Source organism: Sparus aurata, chromosome 11, assembly GCF_900880675.1.
Source record: "Sparus aurata chromosome 11, fSpaAur1.1, whole genome shotgun sequence".
Classification (NCBI taxonomy): domain Eukaryota; kingdom Metazoa; phylum Chordata; class Actinopteri; order Spariformes; family Sparidae; genus Sparus; species Sparus aurata.
This window is the reverse complement of record NC_044197.1, coordinates 19,794,048-19,811,713: the sequence shown is the minus strand read 5'-3', so window position 1 is coordinate 19,811,713 and position 17,666 is coordinate 19,794,048. Positions and strand designations below refer to the sequence as shown.

Genomic DNA, 17,666 nt, shown 5'->3' with positions numbered 1-17,666 from the left:
ATGTCGTACTTATGAAACTAATACAGTATGTACTGCCACACAAGCTATGCAAGTTCAGATGGATAAAACCATCTTAGATGGAGGGTTTAGAAAAATGTACCAAAAAATGATTTTTACAAGGAATAGAAATGCAGGAGGGCTTCAAAATTAACTCTGGGATTATTATTGATTTTTATATTGTAATGTTTATATGCTCATTAGATATATATTTATATATATGTAAAGGAGTATGTATAGAGAACAAGGACGGGAAGTCCAAAATCTCAACTCGAGTTGAGTTACAAAAAACTTGTGAATTAATCCATTTTGTGAGTAAGGTATGAAGTGTCCAAACTATTTTTTGTCAACAGATAATGGAGTGTCATCAACAGTTATGCAAGAGGTTTTAAACAAAGTAATGGTAGATTCTGTTACAGTATTCCAGATATAACCGCTGCGTAACTCAAGACATGAGCTCAAGGGAAACTGGAGCATGATCAGTCATCGTACCCTAAATTCAAACTTTGTCTTGCTGCATGTTATTGTAAGCCCGCTTTTTGTTTCTACAACAACTAGAGGGGACAATTCTGGTAAGACCTGTTTGTAAGGAGTGGGAAAATAACATTTATCTTATAAACATACACGAAACACAGAGAGGGAAAAAAAGAATGGGATGATGGTCAGAAAATAAAATCCTGACCGTAAATGCAAAATTGCCAACGTAAACATTATGATAGGACAGTTTTATGACGCACTACCTGCATGGATGAGTTGTACAGGCAGATAACAGCCAAACCCAGTCCTGTAACTGACGTGCATTTCTTAACTGCTACTAGAATAAATACCAGGGCATCTGCTATTGTTCCATGATTACATTTTGTATCTTCTGATGGCTGTGAGAGAGTGAAATTATGATACAAGTTCAGGGCTGGTTATCGCTGGTTTCAAAAATGGCAGGTAGAGTAGACAAAGTAAATCTGTCAGCAGTGGCTGGCAGCCATATGTGGGGTTTTATATTGTCAAGAATCTAGAAATATCATACGCACCATGATAAAGGGGTTACAATTCAATAAACAGTTTAATGGTGCATTTATTTCAAAATCTCACTCTAGGAAAACTGTCACAGTATAAAGAACTAACTGTCGTGTGAAAAAAAGTGTGCTTTAATGCAGTCAGAACAGTAGGATCTGCATTTGTATTAATCACAGTTCCTGTAACATCTGACATAACACTGAGTGCGTGCAATCTGAGTGAAAGAACTGCCTGTATCGGTAAATGATCGCCTCGTGTTTGTATTCCTCTGTGCGCCAGTCAAGTTGCTGTTCTTTAGCAAATTCGCTGAATAATGGCCAGGACATTTTTCGCAAGATTATGATGTCACAGAGAGGTTGACTTTTGACCTTTTGGATATAAAATGTCATAACCTTGCCATTTTTTTTTTCTGAGGTTACGGTGACCTTGACCCAATATCTCATTAGTTTTCATTCTCGAGTCCACGCATGCAGTTTTTGGGAATTGATACAGTATCACAAAACATAACGTTTCCATATAAATATTTTCTGATACGCCAAGACTATGTTTACCTCCACTTTGCCGCCCCCCTCCTCCGGTGGAGCTGGCGGAGCCTGGCCGGCTGCTCTGCTGTGGTTCAGACTGGGAAAACTGGGGTGCCAGAGTGAGGCTTCGACCCCTGTGATCACTGTTCTGGATGCCCGCTGTGTCAGGTGTACGGGGAATCTTGTGCAGGCTTTCAAATGCAGGGATGTAATCACCGCTGAATGACAGGAAGAGAAGACGACGAAAGGAAAATCACGACCACTACATCACTAATCATAATAGACACACTGATTATGACAGATCTCAAAAATATATAATATGCAAGACAAAATATGACAAGCTAAGAGTTAAACTGGGTATGGAACATCTAGATAATGTATATTAAAGCTTAACTGACAGAAACGTTGATTGATTCACTTTTTATTTGCTTTGTATTACAGTTATTCTCATCTCTCACTTGCATATGGTTAGAAGGATCGTTCAGAGAGGTCATCCTTTTGTCTGACAAGCTGCTCAGTTGCTGTGGGACATTACAGCCAGGAACAGATCTCCTTTCATAGAAGGTTTCACAGAAATCATGGCTGTCTTGGGTACAACATCAACCTTGAACAACTTTGACACTCGATAGCATCCATTTCGCTTGTTTCAGTCAATACCTTCCATTTCTGGTGACTAGACTATTTTATCGATACTTCCAAGATACTCAGCCGGGACAGCTATCAGTAGAGTCACCCACACCATACACCTAAAGCCATTAACCTATAAACTGCAGGTTTTGATACTATAAAAAGCATGTGACACCATAATGCTTAAAATGAGACGCAGCTTGTCTTCAGTTTTAAGGATCAGGCTACATATTTCTGAATAATAACAACAGATCTCATGATCTTATGTTTCCAGTCTTCTGTTTCTTTGTCAGTGATTCCAAGCAACCTATAAAGAAGCCATTACAAAATGGTAATGAAGAATACAGATATTGTAACAGTGTCAAGGGAGTTCACCATGGTGGGCATTTTAATCTGACTCACATTGAGCCCCACAAAGTATGCCTATAATAATGTTTGGTTACTATTTGGATACCAACAACAAAAATAACTTAAGTGGCCATTTGGAAATGTCAGTCATTAGTCTGTCTGAAGTGTGCTCTTTTATTTTGTAGCTTCATTTCCTCATCAAAGGTCATACGATGTGGCTATTTTGGGTTTTAGCCTGCTTGTCAGGTTCACCATGTATAGGATTTAGGGCGGCTGAATCTTGTTTAACTTTGCCATATTATTTTTTTTTAAAAACACAAAGCTTCCGTTTCCGTCTCTCCGATCGGACCAGATCTCCAGCATATGTTGGGATGATTGAATAGAGGATGCAAACGCTTCAGTAGTATCCATCTTACTGTGAAATAATCCATGAAATGTATTCTAGTAAACTGTATCATGCACATTTGGATGCAATGCTAGTCTGTATTTACAGTTCATAGTTGCATCCTTTGACGTAAATTACACAACATTTTGAAGCTAATTCACATTGGCTGGTAAAATATGGAATGAGAAAAAAAGGCCCTATCATGTTACGAAAATCACAAAGAAGGCAATTTGTAATCATGTCTCTCTGAGTCTGAGAATCACTGCGGATCACATGGCTCTTCTGCCTTGTGGCCCCAAACTGCAAATGTCCTTATCAGACAGGAGCCAAATGACCTACATCCTACAGAGCAATCCTATACCATAATAGATGGATGGATTTCAGTCATCCAAGTCTTGTTTCTACTCACAGTAGTCACACTGGCCCCAGAATCCCTGATATCGTCTGTTTTAACTGAGTGTTACAAAGCATTTGTCCTTCTACGAAAACAAAGAGGAGGACTTTAACAGGTTCCATAAACTTGCTCATCCCTCCCTGGAGCAACCAAAACATTCAAATCCAAACTAAAATACTCCACACAAAGTCTTTTACTTTGATGTCTGAATGGAAAACAGCCTGGCTGGCCTTTCAGATATCACTTTTAAATTAACGAGTCTGAAACAGAGCTTTGGTAAAAAAAAAATAGGGGAGGGAAACAGCATGTTCATTAACCTTAGAAACAAAGGCAAAAATATATATCTTTTCATTTGATATTTGCCAAATTGCTGTGTTGCTAAGATTCTTTTCACCTATCAATGATTGTGTCCTGAAATCTCCTCTCACTATAAAAGTCTCGTCTCCCAACTGGTGTGAAATGAGGCCACTGAAGTCGTTTTTTCTAGAGGTGTTTTACGTTCCTGGGAGAAGGGAGCTGGGATAACTGAGGCGGTTTCCTGGGACTCATTACTCTTGGCGGGATTCAGGAGTCAAGTTCCTCTGGGATTTAAAGGAGAGGAGAGGCAGGGGAGGTTTGATTGAATGGGTCTCTTTGTGGGCACTGCTCGTTTAAACGCATGTCACAGTCTCAAAGACCAGCTTGGCAGTGCTGAGTCACCGATCGGTGTAGATCAACACTCCTGCCAAATCTCTCACAGACACACAAATACACTGACACACATCTCAGAGCTTTACCTCAGCTGACTTAAACCGAATTTTAAAATTTGCATCATTCTCGGACAGCCTTACCTCAGTTCACTCCATTTTATGAGATGTAGTTGCCACCAAATAGCTGAACAATTGCAGTTTTATTGCATTATTGTTGTATTTTCTGTGAATTTGAGGTCAAACCCACAAGTTTATTATATATCTGTTGTATTCTTTAACTATTTATCCATCTCACCAGTTGAAAATGTAGCAAAAATGAACATGGTATGATTACAATTAGTTTTCATACCAAAGTATACCTTGAAATCAATATCTCTAAATCATCATAAACAAATACGGCACCTTGCTGAGTTAATCAATAAAGAACTTAATCAGCCTTGATATTGCAGCAACACTCATGAAAACACATGCAGTCTTGGTTCATGTGTGTGTATATACACTTAACATTTGTGTGTACCTGGCAGAGTGTCCATTGTGTTCCTCCTGGGAACGTCCTTTTCTGGCTCGCCCTTCATGTGGCCCATCCAACTCTGACTCCTGGGACAGCCGGCCACACTCTGAGTCTGAGGGTGTGTGTTTGTAGGTAACAGAGATAAAGGAAGTATTCAACTTTCGTAACACTACTTTTGGAAGTGTAATAATCTGTCTGGCTTTCAAGCTTTAAACAAATCAAAACTTGAATAAACCAATACAAGTATTGTTACACATTTGTGGTCCACATGAGCACGACCTGTTGCCACGCTGACACTGGTTTTATGAAAAGCTATTATAGGTAATTTGCCATTTGGTGTCCATTTTGCTGAGTCGTGTCTTGCTGAGACAGTGCTTTTTGAGAAAGAAGCAGGAGCTTCCATGCCTAGTGGACACTGGGCATCACATCAAATGAATTTCATTCAAACCAAGTAACGATCAGCAGGTGGAAGGGAAATGAAACTGTCTTACAAATATGCAGCTGATTTTGAGTACGCACAAAGTATATTAAGTGTGAGTAATCTGGCTACAAACATCTGATGAACGGCCACAGCATTCTGACAGCACTTCTCAAAGATGTATTGTTTTACTTTTATGGTAATTTGACAGCTATTTGATATTTGAATTTATGCACTGACAAGTTACATTTGGAAGGCTGATCACATCCACCCACCAATGCTGTGACGTAGGGAGTCAGCAGTGCTGGGTCGACTTCCAGAACGCGTAGGAGGTCGGGTGTTGTGTCGGGAAGGAGGCAGACTTCCGTGTTCGCTCTTTTGTCTGCTCAGAGGGTATTCCCCATCCCTGCTACCTTCATCCCCTTGACTGCAGGATCTGTAATCCCTATACATGACACAAACACAAACAATAATGACGCAAAGGTTTTGTCATTAACGGTTTTACTGATGTGAATGTTCTAACTGATGTGAACAGTTTTGCTGATGTTTATCTGTGCTACTGTTTCATGGCTGTACAACACTCTGCCCTAATGTCTAAATGAAGATGATCACTACCATAGGTTCTAGTTAGTAAGATATAAAACCAGTGTATCAAATAGTTATTGTGAGTTGATGCTCCCTTAACACTGGGTCAGTTCATGTGTAGGACACCAATCCCTCAAAGCTGTCATATCCATTACTTTAAAATAATACTCTCTCTTTTATCCCTGCAGTCTAGCTTACACTTTTCTTTGACAATTAAGTTCCTTCCAGTATGTAGTGGTTCCAGATCCAGTCTCCACCTGCTGACTCCTGCTGATTAATAGCTAAATGTATCTGAAACCATTCTTTCTTTGACCTACTGTGCTAGTTGTAATGCTGTATAAACTTGTGGTTGAACAAAAGGGACAGCCCTATCACTTTCACAATGACCTATAGGTCAAACTACAAGCTATCTGTGCTGTTGTAAACTGGTCCGCCTTTAGGGAAAACAGAATCTAAGTGTAGTATTCCCCATCATTTGGAAATTAATATCAATTTACCTGTACAATGTACAACTGAAATACCCTTGAGCAAGAAACTAAACTGTATCCTGCACACTTCATGTCACTCAACCATGAATTACCTTGTCAGCCTATGAGTGATATCCATGTTGGACTGTCTGGCATTGTCTACTTGTAACTTACACTGTGTTGACATTACGATTAGAACTTGGTGTGACCGGCCGTTGTAGGGGTTCATCGGCACTTGGTTGTGTCAGAGGTGTTGACTTCCTCTTCGCTTTTGCCATGTTGGTCATAATCTGGAGAATTAAGCAAATTTGTGAACTCGCCATTTCAAAACAGCAGACAGACAGGCAGCAGTGATGATGGCATGCAAAACCAAAACCTGAAATGCACCCATAGACAGTGAATAAAAGAATAGAAATAGAAACCTCTGGGACTAAAGGACATGACACCAATGTTGTCTACCAGAGTAAAGGCTGGTCTAGTGCCAGTGCCCCACGTACATGACCAATGTCAAGATAAATGTCAAACTGGTTAGATTTTTATTACTGGAACAGCCTTCTTTTACGTGAGGTCCTGCTCGTGTGCTTCTTTAACAGGACCACGTTTATTGTAAAGCATACATGCTGTTGCTCCTGTAGCCACTGAGCACTTGCCTCCTCTTTCGTTCCCTCACATGGCATTACAAACATTATCAGTTTCCATGTCTCAGGTATCATTTCAGGAACTGTGTAGAACACACATCCACCAAACCTCTTCAAATGTGTACGTGCAGCTAGGCTGACCGGACACTTCCAGAAAACTTTGTTTCTGGTAAGTAACGGCATGTTTAACTTGAGCACAGTGAGGAGCGTAGTGCGTGTGTTTGCTCTTACTCCCAGGTACTCGGTGGTGAGCAGACTCTCCCCAGACAGTTCCCTGGGCTGTGGTTGAAGGAGATCCTCTGTATCAAGGTCTGTCTCCATTAAATCCTCCTGTCACAGGACAAATATAGTAAATCACATGAAAAATGACATTCTTTGTAGTGGACCTAAGATGTGTTTGAAAAACATCTGGAACATAATGGTCACAAAAGACTACTTTAGGCTGCATTGTCAGTAATTCAGATTTGTTGACAATGCGATCAACACAGCAGCTATCATAACCCTCTGCCTTGTATCTCCAACTTCTATGAGAAGTCTCCCACCATAAATCAAGGTATCAAGGTGAACTACACAGGCTCAGAATATAATACAATTAAAATTCAATGTAACAATGTATATTGAGATTGCTGAAAGCTGAGCTGAAATCAACAAACAGTATTTTGATGGAGGCATGCCAGTTTCTCAAAGCACCTCATCAAAATGTGAGTGAGTTTCACAGGGCAGTAATTGTTTAGACTAGAAACTGCAATCTTTTATGTGTGGTATTAATTGCTTCTGATGACTCTCACTCAGAGAATTTTTAGAAGACCATGAGGGGAACAGCAGTAGCTGTATATATTTATATATGTATATATGTGCATACACACACACACACACCTTGAAAACCCCTGTCACTTTAAATACTTCTACAGTACCTTATCTTGATAACCCACTTTCCCACGGATCCAATCTGCCAGGCCCATCAACCCCTCTATACACACATGCACATGCACAAACACATAGGCAGGAGACACCCAATATCTGTGTCATGCTGAGATTGCCATCTACAGGTTTGGGAAAGGTGTCAATTATGAGGTGATCTCTTGTGAACATGCTTCCTCTCACCCTCATTTTTCACCCATTGCCCAGTTCTGTGCTATTTTTAGTCATATATTCCTATAGACGTGTTCAATTAATGTGTAGATGGGTAGGTAATAGGATGCTGAAAACCATTACTTTATCACTGTTGGGTCAACTTACATCATTGTCATCCTCTTCTTCTTCATCGTCTGACTCTGGCCCCTCTTCTTCAGCTGGGTGGAACACAACCACAGCACAAGGATTAAAAAAAGTCAGAACACTTTCCAAAAAACAACAACAGCAGTAGCGTCACCTACTGTTTCACTTTAGAGTGAAACGCATATATAGTTAAAATGTTAGACAGTATTTCATCTTCACTGTACATATATGAACAGTACATGCTGTATGTAATACACAGTCATAAAGTAGAAAATATCTATTGTAACAATACATTTGGCATCACTTACCTGAGTTGAGCAGTTTAATGATGAACTCAAACTGTCTGTTGAGGTCTGGGTTCTCCTCCTTGCTGTAGCAGCGGAGAATCTCCTCTACACTCTGCACATGTGAGGAGAAACACATAACTAGTTAACACATAACAAGCTCTACAGAAGAGTAAATGATCCTCACCTCACACCTGAGCTCTTTCTCCCACAGCATTACAAGTGCGTTGATTATAACCTTTTGCAGTTAACAATGATACTGATGTCTGAGGCATGTACTAATATATTTTATATTTTGAAGACACTTCTGCGATCTCACCATCTCTTTGGCTTCCTGTCTCACAGAGGGTATACACAGGATACTGTACAGGGCTCCATTCACATATGGCCGAATCTGAGGAAGGCAAAGAGACACAAACACACATGGACTCAACCCCTCTGTTTATGATCTCAGGCCAAATGGTAACAGCTTGTATGATCGTGCAAAAGCAAAGGAAACATTGATGGCAAGTACAAATTAATTCTTACACAGAAAGCTCAGTATTCCAGATGAACATATAGATGTTGCTGACAGCCTTTTATAAAACTTGAATGATACTACTGATGATCATGCTTTATAGAGTTTCCGAAGGCCATAGCTCATTTTTATCAAGACTTCCCGACACTCTGGAAGGCATCATAAACCTTATGACAAGCCTGGATGTGCCTGCTGCTGGTTTACAGTGGTACTGACATTTTTGTTCAACTGATCAACATGAACTATTTTGAGGTGCAGTCTTGTTGTTTTTTGATTGTGTGATTATGTCCCCATACTGCTTGTGTTATTAAGTAATGTATGCTGCATCCATGTTATTCAACCTCTGTGAATGTGACCTCTACATGCTGTGCATGTAACATTTGTGTGTTGACAGAAGTGTGCATCACCTCATGGTTCTCATGTCCGAGGAGGTCAGTTAGAACCTTTAGCACATGCTTGGCGTTCTCTGCACACTTCCTTTTTCCTGTACAAAGACAGCCATCAAATGCAAACACACATACACGCAAACATACACACATGCTTCAGTTCAACAACCTGCAGTGTGACTATATTTATTCATTTTAAGAAAGAATAACCGTTCACTCAAATGAACCATTAATAATTCCTAAATAAAACATTTTTATCATTTCATCTTTCCCCATGTGTAAGATAATAAAACCACTAACAAATCAAACAAAGGGCTGTATTTCACTAGACTGTTCTATAAAAAGTAGGCCCCAGGCAACTTGGGAGAAAATGATGTACTGAGAAAGAGAGAGAGAGCATCTTTGTTCATGTATTATGACTTGTCACATGGGCAAAGATGCACTCTAGATATGATGTAAGAACAAATAATTAAAAAGGAGAATGCATCAGACAACAGTGTGTTTACAAGAAGGTATAAAAGCAACAATAATGGACATCACATAGCCCATATAAAATCATTCATCAAAAACAAAGTTAGACACTGGCTCAATGTAGCTTTCAAAGAGACCAAATTGATTTTCAATGACATCATGAAATATTGATAAGCTCAACTGTTCCTCCATATTTTTCTTTGTTACACTTCAATAAACACTTGACAGTATCGCAGAACACCGGCCTACTATTGTGGGTTTATTTGCTTAACTGTAGGTGCGTCAAAATTGAACCCGTTTCACAACTCCCCTTCATCACTCCATGCCTTATTCACAAATGCTTTCAGCTTATTGCCTTCATCGTGCTTGAAAACCTTCTGGGAATAAAGCATAGTATATTGGAGAAGAGTAGTGTGACTTGCTTTTTTCGATATCAGCGCATGTCACCGATATCAACCTTCAAAATTTCATTTCTTAAATGGTTCTGTCGCAAAAAAATGTAAATTTCCTGTATGATATTTGGGACCCGATCTGCTCAAATGTATAAGCAAATCGTCTGATGAGGATACTTTTCAGCCAAATCTCAAAAGGGTTTGGTTGTTCTACAATCATTCAACTGTATCTCTGCTCTTTATCCACCTGTGCCATGCCTTTACCTTTTGTTCGTAGACACAGGTTCATGAACAGAGCTGCAGAGTACTGCAGGGTGCAGTCACTCAGGCAGTCGGAGTCCTGCAGCTCATCCACCAGCCAGCCAATCAGATCGTCTGCTATCATGGCAGTCTGCTGGCTCCTCCTACCAAGACATGAAGGTAAATAGATTAATGGATTAAAAGACACTTCAATTTAAATATCTGGATATCAACCAGGGATTATGGTTGACATAAACACTAAAAAGACTCTCAGATGTAAATTTTCCTTCCTTCTCCTTTCATTAATCTGTTCCTTGGGTCTCTTTGTCTGTGTTAATGTAGATGTATAATGATTGCAAGCTATCTACAAGTTAAAGGTTAAAGGATTTGTTTTTACACTAAATCGCTGCCATATTGACATATGGGAAAATGAGAATATCTGTTTCCTGAGTGTCTGCTCTATGATGTTTTCAAACTCAATTGATATTAATCAATATACTGTATTTAAATTTAGTTTGAGCACTTCAAAAAAAAAACTAATTACATTCATGCCAACTTAGGACAGAACATGGGATACAGAAATCTTCGTCTTTCCTCAGGCTGTGAGAGTCCTTAGTCTAAACTTTTTTTTTCTCTTATGCAACATAAAGGGACTTCAACTCAAGTTTCGTTTTACAACCCTGGTGTCGTAAAATCCCAAGTAACCTTAACCTAATGGTTAAGGTTACCATAACCTTTACTTATTTTTCTTCTGCTTATTGTTGCTCCATTTAAAAATGTACCTGAGGCTGAGTTTCTGCAGGGCCACAAGCACATTTTCTCTAGCCAGGGAGTCTTTTTCCTCCGTCCTGAGTGCCTCTGTCAGAAGTTTGAGAAGAATGGGGATCTGGGAGAGGTAAACCCGACCTGCAAACGTTTACACAACACAGATTTTACATTGAAAGACAAGAAATAGACATTACAGATACTTTACAGCTTCATTGGCAATGTCATCTTCTATAAAAAAGTTAACCTGACTGTAAAAACCTTCAAGTAATGGCTTCAACAATACAAATGCATAGATTTGCCTTAAAAACTGTGAGCACTTATTAGAACAATACTATTCTCCTTAACAAAAACAAAGCTGACTCACAAATGTAAGGTAAAATTGATGATTGAATATTTCTACATCTCAACACATATTTGTTATTTGCTCCAAGAAGAGTTCAACTTCCCACTTCCAAGTAATTATAGCCCAACAAAACAAACTCACCACAACCACTTACTACATAAAAGCAAGTAGGTTAAGTCAGCATAAATGATATTTGTTTTAGCAGAATGTCCTTTATAGTTACTGGCATTCTGCTGTGGAGGATCATTAGCGGTTTCAAACCTGAATGGAAAGTTATGATAAAAGGCCCTCGATGAATCTATGCCTACAATTGTATCCAATCAGACAATAACTCATGCTTAAAAAAAATAATGATGCTTGACCAGATGTAATGACCACTGAGCACTTACCCTCTGCAAGGGAAGCGAATGCATTGATGAGACGAGCCACGTACTGGCGGACAATCTCGTTCTTCGATCTTATTAAATGAAGCACAGTCTTCTATGAAAACACAAAATGAAGGGTACTTTAAAATTTGGTGCGGTCTTATGAAAAACTTTAAAAGGGTTGGCAATACATGCCAATGACTCCTCTGCGATCTCAAAAGCTACTAGGGTAAAGATCTTTTACAAAGGCACAGTCAGCTCAGGTTTTTTTATTTAACCCATAGCTCACAATGCATTTTGTTTCTTTTTCCATGAAAATTTGAACGCAGAAGCTGGAATTACACGCTGTAGGTTAACGGGTAAGCAACCTATATTGCAGCTTACTGAATTTCTGAATCAATAAAGGTACATCTTATCTATTATAGTCATATGGCAAAGGTTTTGTATATAGCAAACATAGAAATGGTCTAACCACTGTGTTAGACTGCGATTGTAATTTACATACAAGTTATAAAACCTTGAATGAAGCATGCTACGTTAACTAGAGAAGCCTCTTGGATGAGAAGTGAAAGGTCTTCAAGAAACTGAAACAAGTCTAGTTACTAATGATATTGCACTTAGAATCATGCCACATGAAGATTTTACTTCTAGTGACCTGACACAATTTGTATGGCTCTACTTAAACATTGTCATGATATGTAGCCTACGCTGTTTGAGTTGTTTGTATTACCACACCTCAGACCTTATTCATTCCTCTTGTTTTTTCAAACAAGGGTTTTGACGGCAATATTCGCTGTCACGTTGGGAGCTCTTTTGCTAATAGCAGTAACCGTCAATATCAGCTTGTGACCAAGCAAATATTAACAGTCATCTTTTTTTCTCTCATCATTGTTCTCCATAATCCTTTTACTGCCACTATATAAACTATCTTAGGTGAGTGTGTCGCTTATACAACATTCTAAGGCACTTAAATTACTGTTGAACTAACTGTTCTGTGTTTAGTCTTTTACTCATGTATTTTTTGCATTTGTATGTTTACTAGATGTATTACTTTGCTATACTTCCTTAGCTGATATTATGAGCTTTACTGGTCAAACTCTGTTTCTTCTTGACGATGAAGCACAATGTGTCTTATATAACAGTTAGTCTATAGTTCTGTAAACTGAGTTTGCTTGAACTGTACTCGTTAATTTTTTGTATGCAGTACCTAACTCTTACTTTTTACCATCCTGTAGTCTGATTTATGATCAGTATCATTTAATTTTGTACTGAATTCTGTTTTCAGAGTTTAAGAAATGCTTCCACTGAATGCTTCATATACCAAACCTTGTTTTTATTTCAAGTATGATTAGTTGCTGCAGACCTGCTCCTTCAAGTCTATTGAGGGCAGAGGTGGCAGCATGATGGCAATATTCTAAAGCAGAATATTCTAAAGTTAAGTTTACATTTAAACAAAGATGAGTTCTTAAAAACCCTTTCACATAGTTTGAAGGAACGAGCGTGCTCCAACCGAAAGGGGAATGATATCAGTGTTGCGAGAACCGCCGAGGGCCACAAGCTTACTGAGAACCTAATTTCTCCAAATGGATGGTCTGTTCCTTACAGTAATGTCATTTAGGCTTTCAGGCATTGTCAAACACAAAACATTTATGTTTGTGATTTCATTACAAGAAACTGACACCCCTCCACTATTATTGTGGCTCTGTACAGTAAATGGTGTCATTATGAGGTGGCTTGGAGCACTGTGGTAAGTACAAAGACAAAGAGCTCAGGTGTGAGGTGAGGATCATTTACTCTTCTGTAAAAGGATTGTCCTTTAACATGGCGCCCTACGGCTAAAGTATAGCTGAGGGGAATGTGAAAAGAAAATAAAAGAAGAAAAGAAGAAAGAAGTTAACAATAAAGCACATAAGAAAGACATGTGGCAATCAGGCTTCTGAAAGTCTGAGAGGTTGAAATTTGGAATATAATATGGGTTTCCTGGTCAGATCTTTTGTTAAATAAATTGCTCAAGAGACTGCAAGCCTGAGGCTGGGAACATGTCATAAGATGTCTCCAGTCAGATTAAAATGGAACTGTTGAAATAAATAAAACTATAAACTTACAGAAATAATACTGTGTACCGCTCACCTCTGATAACTATCATCATTTAGAAGTACTTATTTAAATAATAAAAATACTGTATATCTTGGTGATTGTTTTAGTTTATACAGGGTTTCTAATTAATGGAAAGAGCTTGTCCATGCCATTTTGAGGGGATGCAAATCAAACAAACAAACAAACAAACAAAAACTAATAAACTCAGAAGGATATGACTGACATCTGAAATGTCCACTGTCTCTACAGTCTTTGCTCTTCAGTCTCCTTGCAGCATTAAATCAAACAACCTGTGTTCACCCAGCAAAAATGCCAGTTCACCAGCTCAGGCCTGACAGGAATCAGAGCCTGGGGATTAATTAGTCAGCGAGGTCAATAGTCAAGAAGTTATTTTTGGCTCAGGTGGGTTGCATGAAATATGGGTTTGAGATAAACAAAATCACAGTCATTTCAGCAGTAAACACTATGGGAGATATATGACATTTTAATTTCCTTACAGTGTTAAAACACGCCACATTACATTTACAATAGAAGCCGTAGTGCTTTGGTCCCACCTGTTTAGTGCTGTAGCGCTCCAACAGATCGTTACTGATATAGGCCTGAAGCACTGTGTCTCTCTGTTCACCAGGAAGTGAGCGAGTGAGTCTCTACAAAGTGGTGAGAAACAGACACAGCAAGACATGCAAAGTGAATAGGTACAGTGCTTTCCTCTCTTTCATGCACACAAACTGCTGTACTAAAAGCTGCCTTTGCTAAAACAGCAAACATTTGCTAGATTAACAGAGAATAAAAAATGTGTTATAATACTCAAATATCACATTTGCTAAAAACTGAACAAGTGCATTAGTGACCCTCATGGAAATAATATAAGATGCAAAATATTACAAGGGAGAAGGGGAATAGCAGGTTATCAGTACAATAATATAAATGCTCACCCAGCACAGTGCCTGAAGTAGCAGGGACCTCAGTCTGTCTGGGCCCTCAACCAGGTCTTTCTTCAGCTTTTCATAGTCTAGTGAGGGCAGCATTGGCACATCCTTGGGTCTCCTGTACATGAATAAAAACTACATTTTAGCCATTGTTTTATAATGGCACAAACTGTAAAGATAATCAGAAAAAAATAGGAAATGTAAGACTTACTGCGGAGCAATGGATGCTCGCAGCATTGAGGAGGCCTGGAAGAAAGTTACATTGAAGATGGAGGACATGAAGGAGCAGAGTGTATTACAGAAATTGATTTTTCAGACCACATTTAACATATTCCTACTTGAAAGTGTGTAAAACTTCACGCATGCGACAGTTCATCTTCTATCATCCTTACTATCTGGTTAGATACTGTCTAAATAAGTAGTAGTGGACATGCATACATCATGCTTGTGGTAAATGCCGATTCCTCGGACAAACAGTACTGTTTGGTGCATAGAGCCCATGCAGTCAGTGAGAGGTACGCAAAGATAATACAGAAACTTAAAAAGTACCAGAGAGGGCGGGTTAGTGTGAAACAGCCGTCCATTCATTTGTTATACCTCAGTGTACTTGAACTATAGGCTAGCATTTGGTGGTTTTCAAAAGAAAAAAGGAAATTGATGCCTGTGAACGGAGTAACATAACAATATAACATTGTGATGGTGGTGTGGGGGTGTGGAGGAAGGACCAAAAAACTAATTATTAGTGTTTTCTACTATTGAAAGGGGATTTTGAGCCCTGAAATCCAATCTGAAGCCTGGGTGGTTCGGGCTATAGCAGTAGCAGTGTAAGGTCAGGGGAGTGATCCGTGTTGTCTGGGGTATCGGGTGGTTTGGCCACATTTTTGCTTTGGTGTGCAGTAGGTTCATACGGAAGTGGAGGAGAACAGTGATACTTGGATTCCTTCCCAAATTCCCCTTTCTCTAAACATTTCAGCTGTGCTGAAGAACAGTGAAGGGCGAGGGGACATGTTTCCCCGAGACATTTGACACAGGGGCACCTGGACAAATAGTGAGGTCAAACAAAAATTTTTATCTGTAACAATGGCAGGAGGGAAAACTACACCAATTTTAATACAACTTTTGATTTTAAGGGCACATTTACTCTCAGATTTCTGCTCCATAAAGCAAAGGCTTGACCTGAATACTCTGACAATGCACAGTTTACATAAGGGATACCTTTATCACCCCTTTAGTGTGTCTTCTCACCATTTACTCTTTTATGACCAGGAGACAACAGCTGAAGGCCATCTATTGTTGATGTAATTGTCTAAGCAGACGGCTCTGCTCCCTGGTCTCATCCAGATTTTCCCCCTGCGGCAGTTAAACCACAGTGGGGTAGGAAAAGTAATCTGTGAGTATGAGTTTTAAAAGCATAAAGGGTTGGATAATTGTGGTCAATTATGGATTTATGTTGCAAGAAGCAGGACAGTTGCCTGTTTATATAAAGGGAAACAGGATCTTAGAGCTCAGTTCCATTCAAATATTTTATTTGACTATCAGGGATGTTTAGTGTTGTCCTCCAGCTGCAGTGTTTTCCACAAATATGCTTTACTTGGGCGGGCCATCCCAGTATGTTTGGTGACCCATTTTATCCGTCAACCATCGGCGACTGATTAACTAGTTGACAATTGGCCCTCGCTCTTCGCCTGCCTCTTTAATGTAGGCCTCTTTTGTTGTCGCTTCACACAAGCTTGTTGTTGTTGTTGTCTCTGTACCTCGTTGTTTCGATAGGCCACATAATTAACAACAAGCTTCCTTGTCATGTAGATCAGTTTATGTTGTGAAAATGGAATCAGAGTGATGAAACATCCGAAACGTGAGGTGTGTTTTTTGGGCAATTTTGTACAACATACTGCTGACAAAGAAAATCAACAGAGCAGACACATGCTAGGAGAGAGAAACATAAAGACAAGACAAGCCAATGTGTGTGCATTAAGGTGAACAATTAAAGAAAGAAACTAGCATGGAAGTAATCTAAATCGGCGTTATTTTCTATATGATATCGTTTAACTTGAGTGCCTGCTATTAATGAAACCATCACACTATAAAAAACATTCTGGTTGCCTCTTTATCAAACCACTGTAATTTAACCTTCCCTGTTTGACAACCTGAGTGTGCTTTTAGATCTAAGCGCCTTGTGTTGGCCATTCTTGTCCCGTAACGGTGTTTTGTCTTTCAATAACTGTGCCACTAAACAAACAGTAAGGGGAGAAAAAAAAGAAAAAAAAAAAGAAAGATGCTCTTGTTTGGCTAACAAGTGGCCTAACAAAAGAGGTCTTTTTTTACCACAAATGAGGGCATCATCCCTTCAAAGTAGGACAATCTAGTAGGAACCACAGGAAAACAGCAGGGCATATAGGCTGAATAAGAAGGCAGGGTGTAGTAAAGGAGAGGGAGGCAGACATAAAGGAATGGTGAAGAGGTGGAGGAGACACGGCGAGGCACAAGCAGGATGAGAAGTGGGCACCTGAGCGACGACAGGAAGTAAAGATGAAAACACAGGAAACTTACATAGCCATCATCATAGGGACTCATAGAGTAATAGCCCTTTGTGGACAAAAGCATCACACACGCAAAAACACAAACACACAGAAAGAAGCTGATCAGTTCAAAACAGAAGGAAACAAGATTTCATAAAGCAAAGTTCAAATGCCACAATGAAGGCCACTAACAGTGAGCGTGATTGTCAAGGTTTTGAGTGTGGACAGTTTCTGTTTAGTCCCACTGTGACGGCTATCAAACGGTGGCAAGAAGAATACGAAAAGTTTCAACCATGAGGATCCTTTTTTTTCTATTTGATATATTTGAGGTTAAATTTCAAAAGTGGTTGACTAATTTCAGATTGAGTAAGCGACTGGGGTCTGAAACTGATCATTTCCTGCTCCCACAGTTGTGTCCTGTGTGTTAAGCTTTTCAATAAGCCTACTTATATTGTATGTGACATTTATCAAAGCAACACAAGGATCCAGTCACCACTTTCCAGGATGATACATAAAGGATTACTACAGGGCTTTAAGCTG

General features: G+C 39.3%; 1 protein-coding gene across 3 annotated transcripts in view; it reads right to left on the bottom strand.

The window, feature by feature from the left end:
* armc9 (armadillo repeat containing 9) overlaps window positions 1-17,666 on the bottom strand; it is a 28,165-nt gene that overhangs the window by 3,140 nt on the left and 7,359 nt on the right. Inside the window, exons 10-25 of one of the 3 annotated variants that reach the window (XM_030433858.1) lie at window positions 17,158-17,193; window positions 14,819-14,853; window positions 14,614-14,725; window positions 14,233-14,325; window positions 11,606-11,696; window positions 10,888-11,011; window positions 10,130-10,269; window positions 9,024-9,100; window positions 8,419-8,493; window positions 8,124-8,214; window positions 7,837-7,889; window positions 6,829-6,927; window positions 6,134-6,249; window positions 5,183-5,352; window positions 4,496-4,601; window positions 1,563-1,753 (exon numbers count right to left, since the gene is read on the bottom strand). In XM_030433858.1, the coding sequence (XP_030289718.1) occupies window positions 1,563-1,753; window positions 4,496-4,601; window positions 5,183-5,352; window positions 6,134-6,249; window positions 6,829-6,927; window positions 7,837-7,889; window positions 8,124-8,214; window positions 8,419-8,493; window positions 9,024-9,100; window positions 10,130-10,269; window positions 10,888-11,011; window positions 11,606-11,696; window positions 14,233-14,325; window positions 14,614-14,725; window positions 14,819-14,853; window positions 17,158-17,193 (1,609 nt within the window). Of the gene's footprint in view, window positions 1-1,562; window positions 1,754-4,495; window positions 4,602-5,182; window positions 5,353-6,129; window positions 6,250-6,828; window positions 6,928-7,836; window positions 7,890-8,123; window positions 8,215-8,418; window positions 8,494-9,023; window positions 9,101-10,129; window positions 10,270-10,887; window positions 11,012-11,605; window positions 11,697-14,232; window positions 14,326-14,613; window positions 14,726-14,818; window positions 14,854-17,157; window positions 17,194-17,666 lie in introns of those variants that run through there. The other 2 variants (XM_030433859.1, XM_030433860.1) reach the window with 2 other exon arrangements.